Genomic DNA, 11,098 nt, shown 5'->3' on the forward strand with positions numbered 1-11,098 from the left:
ACGTACGAATACGAAAAGATAGCAAATAAAGCCTATAAGCAAATTGCTACAAAGAAATGATAAAAACCAAATAATAAATAAAATTGGAGCAAGGCGAAGGAAAAAGGAATGGTTCAAAATAAATTTTAGTTTGGAAAACAAAAGAGAGGTTTTGGTTTCTAAATGTTGGAATTGAGGAAAAGGATAAAATGGATAGGTGGGGTTGATTTGGTGGATTTGGTTTTCTAGTCGGTGCTAGAATAGAGTAGCACGACGGTTAGATATTTGGAGTGGTTAGCCGATGCTAAGGTTGGTAGCATAACGGCTAAATATCGGCTCGTCTAGTCGATGCTACAGTTAAGTAGCACAACGGCTAGTGAGTTAGGAGATTTGTGTGGAGCGGAATAGTGTTACTCTGCAGTTGTGAGTGACAACAGAGCAGCTAGGGTCGCACATAGCTCAAGGACTAGTGTGTGGCATGCTTGTGGAGGTCGAGGGAGTAGTGAGGCTCCGACCACTGTACGCGTTGAGGCGTGGGGTGCGAAGAGCGACACTTCGACCTTAGGATTAGGTTATGCCGGGTTTTACGACCAACGGTTTGACATCGGGGTTTGAGACCACGCGAACGTCTCCATAGAAGGTGTAAAGTTTCCACAGCGGCTTTTTGGTGGCTAAGGATTGTAAAAGAATGGTTTAAAGAAATTTGAATTCAAATAGAGTTTTTTAAAAAATATATTAAAGAAATAAAATTTAAAATGGTATTTTAAAAGAAATAAAGAAAAGGTAATTAAATAAATAAAGAAATGATATTTAAAGATAATTTAATTTAAAAATGGTTTTAAATAAAATAAGAAATTTTAAAATTAAAGGGATTTAAGATAAATCAAATAGGTTTAAATTAAAAGGGTATTTAAACAAAATTTTAAATAGGAAATTTGGTATCAAAAGGGAGGGTTTGAAATTAGATGAATTTAGATCAAAGGTTCACTGGAATTGGATTTGTGGTTGGAAAGATACGGTTGTCTAAAGATTGAAATCAAATAAAAGAGGAAGTTTACTGTGCAGCGGGGCCCACTGTCATATGTCTCTTCTTCTTCCTCCCGTTCTTCTCTCCTTCCTTCTGTTTCTTCTCCCGAGCAACAACAGAGGGGAAGAGGGCACAGGGCACCGGTGCTTCGGTGGTTTAATGGCCTCGACGGCGGCGGACAAGCGTGTTCCCGCTCGCTATGCATCCGGGGAGGTCGGTGGAAGGCATAGGGAGTAAATAGAATGGCCGGAACGGCGGCAGCAAGAGCTCAGCTCTGGCCGGCTATGGTGGTGCCGGTAGTGCTTGTGGCAGTGGCTAAAGGAGAGGGGAAATAGGAAAAAATGGAATCACCTCGGCGAGGCGGAGTTGGTGGCGCAAGGGTTTGGCTTTCGAAGCTCCGGTGAGGGAGATCGGCCGACGACGGCGACGGCCGGACATGGCAAGAGAGAGAAAGATGGAGCTCTGTTTGTATGTAAAGAAGGGGAGGGATGGCCGGCTATTTATAGGGGAGAGGGGCGGTGGGGAGAGGCGGTTCTGGAGGCGGTCGACGGCTTGACCACGGCGACGCTGGCGTGAAGGAAGAAAAGACGGCGCCGATTACTTCGTGACGACGGAAGGGAGTTTGAGGCGGCGTGCGCCGTGCGCGTGTACAACACGCACACCTGGAAGGAGGAGGAGAGAGGCGGCTGGGCTATGGTCCGAATTGGACCGGCTCGGCTTAGCTGGGCCGGCAGCCCAAGAGGGAGGAGGAAAAAAATAAAAGATAAAAGATTGGGCCAAAAGGAAGAAAGAACGGAGTTTCGGCCCGATGACAAAAAGAAAGAAGTCTAATTTGAATACTTGATTTGGATAGCTAGGTTTTACAAAGAATTTGAATTTGGAAAGAGTTCATAAAAGAGATTTCTTAATTTATTTGAGTGCAATATTTAGAGGTGGAGTTTGAGGGAATTTATTTGGAAGCACTCAAATAGGAAGGGAAATTAATAATATTCCTCAAAATATTTTTGGGAATATAGAAGGGAATTAGTTGAAGGCAATAAATAGGATTTGAATTCTAAAATTGGTATTATGTATATTTTTGGCTAAAAGGGGAAATTGAGTGAAGAATATAAGTTGGAATTTCCTTAGCACAAGAGCAATTATTTTAGGAATATATTATTCTTTGTGCCAAGGATATGGTCAAGGAATTTAGATGGGATTCAAAGGTAATGGAACCTAAGGGAGTATGTGGACTTTTTGAACTTGGACAATGAATTTAAATAGAATTCAAAAGAAATTGAAAACTAGGGGAATTTTTGAATGGAAGGTTTTAAATATATCTTAAAGGAGATAAAATTTAAAAGAGGAATGTTTGAGGGTCTTTTAAACTTTATAAAATAAATTCGAATATAAGGTTTTTGAAGTAAAAGGAGTTTGAAATACTGTTTAAAATAAAATCAAGATATTTATTTTTGAGATATAAATTTGAAAAGGATAAAAATAAAGATGCTCCAATTTTAAAAGAATTCAATAAGAACCAAATATAGAACTCATCACAAAATATTTTCTCTAATATTTTAAAATTTAAAATAGTCAAATGGAAAGAAAATATAATTAATTTATCTACTAACTTTGGATAAATTTTGGGATTTTAACCTCCAGTATATGTGGATGGGAATTTTTCTACGGACGGAATTGGTGGTTGATTAATAAATTCTAAGGGATAGGTATATTAACTTAGGGAGATTGACAATGATATTTTATGGACTATGGGAATATTTAGGTGGAGATCCAAAGGAAAGGTATTGGTTCTGGAGAAAATAAGAATTGATAATTCATGTGTTTGGGTAGAGATCAAAGGGGAAGTATTTGGTGGAAGATAAAAGTGGATTTGGTGGTAGTGTAGTAAGCTCTAAATGAAAAGATATTAATTCTAGAGAGATTAATATTTCATGTGTTCTAGAGATGGTTGAACGGGAATTGAAAGAGTATTTGCTGGAGATGTTCGGGAATGGATTCAAAGGAAATATAATTTAGAGCCAAAGTTAAAGATTAAATAAAATAAACGGAAAGGTTTTGTAAAATTTAAAAAGGGATTTTAAAGAAAGCTTTTAACTTAGCAAATAAAGTTTAGATCCAAGTCAAAGAAAAGATCAAAAGTGAGATTACTCAAAGGAAGAATCGAGAAGAGCATGACTTGAAATATTTTGCAAAAATTTTTCCCTGAAAATTTGAGTCCGTTACACACACACACATATATATAGAAAAACTATTCTTCCGGGTATAGAACAGCCTCCCTCCCAAGGGTCACACCCACCTCCCCTCCTTACCAAGGCCCAAAACCCACCTCCCACCTCGGTTAAAGGCCCCTCCCACCGGTCAAACCCGCCTACTAACTCCCCCCACCACCCACCTCTTCTCAGCTCTCGTCCCAGGACGGTGCAGTAACACGACGACCTCTATGCAGTAACACTGTGTCTTACTTGCAGTAACAGCGTTAAAATATAGTTGAAATATAGTCATGACGGATCTACTTTTGATTAGCTCTTTTTTTCTAGCATCATGGTGCAAACGGTTTTAAAAAACCTTACATCACTTGAGAGATATTGTCTCTCCACAAGTAGTAATACTATACTATTACTTGTTACTACTTGTCTGTTGTACATTACTACAATCGCATCATGATGTTACTACATGGCGTTTTACTGTATTTTTTGGATAGTGTTACTGCATAAACACGTGGTAACGTATACCTTCAGTGCAGTAACACTTTTACTTTTGTGCAGTAACAAGTATATGGTTAGCATTTGAGACTTTTAACCTATATATTTTTGTTTCAATTCCTAATTTACTGTAGTGGGAGCGATTTTAAAAAATAATACATATCTTGTGAGATATTGCTTTTCAAATATTGGCATTTTGAACTTTAACCCTCCCCTTCTCATCCGATCCCCCCCTCCCTCCCGATCTCTCCTCCCTTCCGATCCACCCTCTCTCTGGCTCAAGAATAAGGGGCTTAGAAGTCAGATCTGAGAATACCTCTTCATCGTCAGGTTCGAGGATGACGAGCGAAGCTACTAGCTTGCACGCGTTCAAAGGCTGAATTTCATACTACGTCCGAGTTTAGTTCCAAATTTTTTCTTCAAACTTTCAACTTTTTCATCACATCAAAATTTTTCTACACAAACAAACTTCCAACTTTTCCATCGCATCGTTCCAATTTCAACTAAACTTTCAATTTTGACGTGAACTAAACACACCCTATATGTTTTTGAGCTTATAAAAAATGTAAGGATTGAATTTGGCTGTGAAAAGACCCCGTAGGACGTCCATCACTGGTCGGATCGGATGGCCCTCGGGCAGTCGGGCTCAAAACTCAGAGCACTTTGTCCAAATGTAAACACAACTTATAAACACTGAACATACCGACAATTTAAATAAGGTCTCTCGACGTTAAATAGGTTCACAAGATATGATATGGAGAGCAATTCAACACGGAATGGTCTCGATTCTACTCATTTTAACTGCAAGTTTATGCTGGACCAGAAATTCAGGATAACACCAATACGGCTTAGGTACCAACCATCTGTCATTCAGTAATTTTCTGTTATCAACAAATTTATACTAACATTGAACGTGATACAGTAAAGCAATGCATCATAATACCTAGCAGGGAAAACACTGTCATCTCCAACGATCTTCCAATCAAGCACATCAGATGGATTACCATGCCTATGTTCAGCAACAGTCCTATTAAACACAACAAATAATTAAATTGAAAATTATGATTTGACTGAACCTGCTTCAACAAAAAAAAAACGAAATTAATTGTGTGAAACATGAATTTGTACAATATTCCCTACGTTTACTAAAGAATCAAGTTTTTGGCTTTTCAAGGTCAACATGGCAGAACTTTAAATTTTAACTTCATAATTCTATCAAAAAAATTAACTTCATAAAAGCCACGAAAAAGTTAAACTAGTGTAATATTATGATAATTTACTCTATCAGTTTTATACACACAAAACTTACCGTTTGAAATAATTACTATGGTCAAAGTTAATTGGTTTGACTACATGTGAACATCATTATTTTGTGACTGGAAGGAGCACATCATCAAAGCACTTACACAAAAAGACCTAGACATACTCTTTTGTCTTAAAATACTTAAGGATCTCGCAAATCTCACACCATGATAGGAATGGGGTTCCTTCTACTCCCTCATCGTAGAAGTTCATGCCAACAAAGTTCCCATCGAAACCAAGAAGCGGACCTCCAATGCCAGCCTAGCCAGGTGAAATGGAGAAGTTATACTTGGTAATATCAATTAAATATGATAGCTAATTCATATTCTGATGCAAACTAGTACTTACTTTGACCATGTATAGTAGACAAGAAAAATAGAAGCTGTTACCTTAGTGATTGTACATTGAGAATAACCAAGAAATTTGCGGTCATGTGTGACACCGATGGGAAGTTGTCGCCCTCTTGAGGCCATTAATCTGCCAGATTTGAAGATACACCCTACAGCTAGTAATTCACTAGCGTAATGCCTATAAGGTTGAATTTTTACTGGTTGGAGAACACGGTAATCCTTCACACTAACTAGAGCAACGTTGTAACGTAAATTATAATGTTGTACTGTCCCTTTGGTGCGCCGATTGTTTGGAAGCAACACTTTAATCTGCAAACAACACAATTGAGACTCTTAGCAGTTAATCAAATGAACAGGGATCATAGAATATTTAGAAGCACCAACCCTCAAGTTTTCGATAATCTTGTCTGCATCACGAGGATCTCTAAGTAAGTTCGCTGAAGTCAGAATAGTGGCACACTCGTTCCATTCAATAAAAAAAACCCGTGCATGCAAAACTTCGTTTTTCTCCTGAATATCATAATTTTGATCATTAGTTAGTTATGATCAAAGTACAAATATGAAACAGTAAACAACACAATACTGTAAAATCACCATTGAATGAAGCAAGTGCGACAATATTTTCACATATGTTAGAGGCAACATCTTCACTTAGTTCACTCCAGACACCTTTACCACACACGTTACCAAAAGGCTCTTCAAAAGTATTAGCCAAAATCATGCCATCTAGTTGAAGATACAAAGTAAAATAGTTGTAAGTGATACAGTAAGTAAAAAAAAATCACAATGCATGAAAAGTCACAATATTTACAGGAATTGACTTACCATTCGATATTGGGGGCTCGGGATAGCCCAAGGATTCTAGATCCCCATATTGATCCTTGTTAAGAAAAGTATAGATAAAAGAAGACCTGGAGTAGTATGCATAAAACTATTTCAAGAAAACGAGAGAATTGAGCAAATGTTATAAAAAAACATCCAGTATCAGGAGGCATCATAGCAGTGTGACCACTAAATCTGGACAAAATGTTCCTTTCTCTAATAAAATTAGACAAATATCGATAAACATTGGAACATATGACTAATCTAGTACAGGGCAGCGATGGCATGTGCCAATTGGACACAGAAACATCTTGATATAGGTGGAAGAGAATCATATTGCTATTAAGGGTAACATAACACATTGAAACTGCAGAGGAACTACAATGTCAAAAACCCTACAAAAGGAACAACACCCAACTATCCACATTATTGCAAAACCAGCAAGTCTCATAAGCTGTTTGGCATAAAAAACAGCTAAACGCATTAAATCACGTATGGCAGGGAGGAGCAGGATATGTGTCCCATTCAGAATATGCAAAACATACCTCAATGCCTTCAAAGCCGCTAACCGTGCAGCAAATTTAACCTCATGATGGAGTATCCAATTCACAAGCTGATCAAGAACTCTATCCCCTGGCACAAATAAGGTTCCCTCAGTAGTGAGGGAAAGGTTCATGCCAAGAAAGTCCCCATCAAAATCAAAAAGTGGCCCGCCTTCATAAACCTGGCACCAAACAGAACAGGATTACAGGCCACACTGGTTGAACTGGACAAAATAAAGTGAAATGGAATAAGAGTTATGTAGGAAAAATCATCATCTTATCTCCTCAGATATGTATAAAACAAACAGATTAAACATTTTTATTGTAATCATGCAAGTGTGTACTTCAAGTGATAAAAGAACAGGTGTACCTCAGAGAATTTACAAGTCGACGACATAAGCTTAGGATTGTATGATCCGCTTGAACCACCAATCAACAACCCACCTGTGGCCATTAATTTTCCAGAGATATCACGGCCTAGAGCTACTACCATGCTATGTGGTACAAATTTCTGAACATTGTTGAAAGGCACAGGGCGAAGATCAGGTAAGTTCTCGACGACGACAGCAGCCATGTTATGATCTAAATGATATTCTCTCAAAGACCCTATGACAACAGCGTCTTTATGGTGCACTTCGACCTACAATGAAGAATCAGGTGAAGAGTAAGCAATGAACACAACTAGTCAACTGAATGATTACCAGCACCAACCTTCAAGTTATCATGGTCTTGACTTTCATCATTAAAAGCTTTAAGCAAGCTTGCTGAGGTCAGCAACTTTATAACATGTCCATCACGTTGTACAACCATGCCTGAGCATACAAATAACACTGTGTCCCCTACACAGGACTGTAATTGTTAATCATTAACAAATAGCGGTGTTTATATATATATGCCTGGAAAAGTAAGAAGGGTATAACAGCACATATAATCACCATCAAGCAGAGCAAGTGAAACAACACTTTTAGACATATTAGATGCGACTTCTCCACTGAACTCACTCCTGAAGACACCTTCATTAGACTTGAAGTGCAAGTTACCTAGTTAAACAAACATGATACAACACAACTGTGAATGCTCGGCGAGAGCTATAAGATACATGCAGAAAAAGGAAGCACCGGCAAACCTGAAATCAAGGACTCAGATGTCTCTCCTTCATTGCAAACTCTTCCTCCTTTTTTCTTGCAAGAGAAGCATTTCTTTGCTTCTTTGAATCCATTCCGACAAAATCAGTTTTTTCATCCCTCTTCAAGTTTCTTCTGAGATCATAACCACCCATCCACATCTTCCCAGCACTGAAGCATAATTTTTTGTCAAGAAAAGGCGCAAAATGTGGATCAGAACAGCAAAGCAGCACCATAAAACTAACACAGATATACTAGTAATAATTAAAAGGTCACAAATACAGGTTTTATGTCCACGATGATGACCCATGACCTTATAAGCTTTCCTGTAAGCTCCAAAATCAACTTTATACAGAAGTAAAAGAGTAAATACTCTTCACTCAATGAGTTTGTTGGACAGGACTCAAAACAGTTATTACCAAAAAATATATATACACAAATATAAAAATCCACAATGTCATTCTAGAACTAAGCACAATTGTTTTCTTACAAAATCTTTTTCAGATCTCCAATTCACAAGGGGTGGATCTATCGGGGCATAGAACGAGAGGGATGAGAAAGAAAGAGGACGTGCGTCGCGTTGGCACGGGTGCTCACCGGAGGCGGACGGAAAGCAGCAGGACGACGGGTAGTACACGGTGGATGGATGGATGGAGATCAGCGGACGAAGTCGCGAGGAGTCGATGGAGGGGAGGATTTTGCGGCGGAAGAAGAGCAGAGGACGCGGGCCGTCGGCACCGCCAGCTGCTCCCGGTGGTGGAGATCGCCGCCGCGATGGGCGACGGCGCGGGCGGCGCGCGAAGGAGAATGGACGGGGTGTCGAGGGACGTGGGTGAAGACTGAAGAGGTGATAGGTGATGGAATCCATAGTCTGTGATGGGCCGGCTGCGAGGGTTGGGCTTTCGCGAGTAGCACTGCCCGAGGCGCACGGCCCATACTGCTCCAAACAAATCGGCCCGTGATCTCGAGGACTCAGCTTTCAGCAATCAGGGCGGAGGATTGGGGAAAGTAAAATCATCCCTCTAGAGATATCCCTCGTTTCGTGCATATCACCTAAATAGTCATAAAAAATATGAAAAAATAGTAATATAAATTAATATGAAATATATCACTCCACAAGCATGTAAGTTTAAATTCAACTTCGTTGCGAATGTGCGGTAACTATTTTCAGTTTAATTTGTTATTTTTGTTGCAACTTATAGAAGTTGAATTTAGTTTTGCATGTTTGTGGAGTGATATATTTCGTATTAATCTATGTTGTCATTTTTTTTTATTTTTTATAACTATTTAGATGACATGCAAACAAGAGGATATCCCCTTGAGAGATGAAAATCCACATCCCGAGGATTGCATACCAAAAGTTTATATTTTTGAGACAAAGAGACTAAGTCATTACTTGGATAAGGGACCAAGTAAGATGAGAATTATGAGATACTTCCTCCGTTTCATTGTAAGTCTTTCTAGCATTTATTCATATTCATATATATTTTGTACACACACCACGTACATGTGTGTGTGTGTGTAGATTCATTAACATCTATATGAATATGAGCAATGCTAGAAAGTATTACATTATAAAACAGAGGGAGTAGTGAGCATGTACGTGGTTATTATCGGAAAAGTTTACACGTACTAAATTTTACTAATATAATATCATGTGTTACATATCTAAATTTTCTATGACTCTCGTTAAATGGGTGAGACCATTATTTGTAAGAGTTTTGTAAAAGAAAATTTAGGCCTGGTTTAGTTCCCAACTTTTTCTTCAAACTTTCAACTTTTTCATCACATCAAAACTTTTGTACACACAAACTTTCAACTTTTCCGTTACATCGTTTCAATTTTAATTAAACTTTTAATTTTGATGTTAACTAAACATAGCCTTAGTACTGGTACGTATTTGTTTTTAGGAGTATTTGCTTGTAATAGCAAGCGTGGTCTGCTGATTGCTGGGCTGTATAGGCTGCCGGACCATGAATGACAGGTCCATTGGTCCCTGCCTCCCTGCAACGGGATCGGAAGGGAAGAGAATAAAGCGTAGCTGTACAGGACGATACTCCCATATGGAATGGAGTAGGCAGCGAAAGATGGCAGGAATTTGGTACGACGAAGCCGGTGGAGCCTCGCACTACGGATTTTCGTAAGGTACGTGTAGTGTGTGCGTGGTGGCTGCGGCAAACGGCGCCAGTTGCAGTCACAGTACTAGTAGTAGTTAGATCGGTTATCGCGTCACGGGATCTTGTTCTTGCCGCAGTTCCACGACGCCAAATGCCCAAATGTACGGTGCGTGTCACTCCAATTTGACTGACAGCTCCAACAACGGCCGGCCAGCGTGCGTGATCTCACAGTACTGTTCCTACTGTACACCCACAGGCTTTTGTGAATGTGAGTACTCTAGATCGGTCATCATGATTCACAAGACTCAACTGAGAAGGGAATCGGTTCTTCTGACGTGAATTGCCTCATGACGTGATCACTAATAGGTGGATCCATGAGTAGTGGGACCTACATATCAGCCACCACGATCCTCTAACTTCACATCAGAAGTCCCTCAGAAGGGCAGATCGAGATCGGGCTAGCCGTGTACTTGGGTGTTGAGGGCGTTCTTCTATCCAAGCCAGCTAGTTTCACATACGCCAGGATCGCGTGGATTTCCGGCCCCGATCGAGGAGCATTTTGCGGCGCGCCGGCAGCATCCCGCGGTGGCCGCGTCGCGAGCGATCTGTTGCTGTCAAGCCTGGAAGCAGCCGTGCACTACACATCGATGAATCCATCGCATTCGCGCTGCATGCATGGAGTCATGGGGACATCTACGCTGATCGGCCACTCTCACCAGGTTGATCGATCGATCATCGATCCGCTCTCACTGCACCATGGTACGTACACCGCGCCCTTCGCCTTCAGTACGTACTACTACTGATGTAGTACACTTCATGTACAGCAGTGGTAGCACTATCACTAGGGCTAGTTCTGTCCAGACTCCAGACATCTCAGCTCGTGCTCTGGATGATTAATTTGGACGTTATCGTCATGTGCATATGCTCTTTTTTTTAATCATTTTACAAGTTGCACGGAAGCCGTACATCATACTCACATGTCTACAAAGACCAGTGAATAAAATTTTAGGGCATGTTTGGATTGAGGCCAATTCTTACCCTACCAATTATTTGGTAGTTTTGAATAGTACATATTAGCTATTTGGATTGAGGCCAAATCTTACCAATTCAATAGAGTTAGAAAAAACACAACC

At 39.8% G+C, this 11,098-nt stretch overlaps 1 protein-coding gene and 1 pseudogene across 2 annotated transcripts; both read right to left on the reverse strand.

The window, feature by feature from the left end:
- Positions 1-817: 817 nt before the first annotated feature.
- Positions 818-1,480, reverse strand: LOC112936893 (uncharacterized; annotated as a pseudogene).
- Positions 1,481-4,473: 2,993 nt separating this feature from the next.
- Positions 4,474-8,669, reverse strand: LOC9268886 (uncharacterized). Of its 2 annotated transcripts, none has more exons than XM_015760482.3 (13): positions 8,446-8,669; positions 7,851-8,019; positions 7,660-7,764; positions 7,436-7,563; positions 7,095-7,364; positions 6,728-6,906; positions 6,186-6,271; positions 5,955-6,086; positions 5,745-5,870; positions 5,400-5,669; positions 5,115-5,271; positions 4,652-4,735; positions 4,474-4,571 (listed from the first exon to the last, which is right to left on the reverse strand). In XM_015760482.3, the coding sequence occupies exons 3-9, from the start codon at positions 7,694-7,696 to the stop codon at positions 5,830-5,832; spliced, it is 873 nt and encodes a 290-aa protein (XP_015615968.1). In that variant the 5' UTR covers positions 7,697-7,764; positions 7,851-8,019; positions 8,446-8,669; the 3' UTR covers positions 4,474-4,571; positions 4,652-4,735; positions 5,115-5,271; positions 5,400-5,669; positions 5,745-5,829. The 2 variants fall into 2 exon arrangements, with proteins under 2 accessions (XP_015615968.1, XP_066161247.1); XM_066305150.1 differs by having other exon boundaries at positions 7,436-7,573.
- Between the last annotated feature and the right edge of the window lie 2,429 nt (positions 8,670-11,098).

The sequence above is a fragment of the Oryza sativa genome, chromosome 11 (assembly GCF_034140825.1).
Source record: "Oryza sativa Japonica Group chromosome 11, ASM3414082v1".
Classification (NCBI taxonomy): domain Eukaryota; kingdom Viridiplantae; phylum Streptophyta; class Magnoliopsida; order Poales; family Poaceae; genus Oryza; species Oryza sativa.

Coding starts and splice junctions, on each gene's coding strand:
- LOC9268886 (XM_066305150.1), bottom strand. CDS start 7,743: ATGAAGGTGTCTTCAGGAGTGAGTTCAGTGGAGAAGTCGCATCTAATA. Junction 7,365..7,435: donor AAGACCATGATAACTTGAAG/GTTGGTGCTGGT, acceptor TCTTCATTGTAG/GTCGAAGTGCACCATAAAGA. Junction 6,087..6,185: donor CGAGCCCCCAATATCGAATG/GTAAGTCAATTC, acceptor ATCTTCAACTAG/ATGGCATGATTTTGGCTAAT.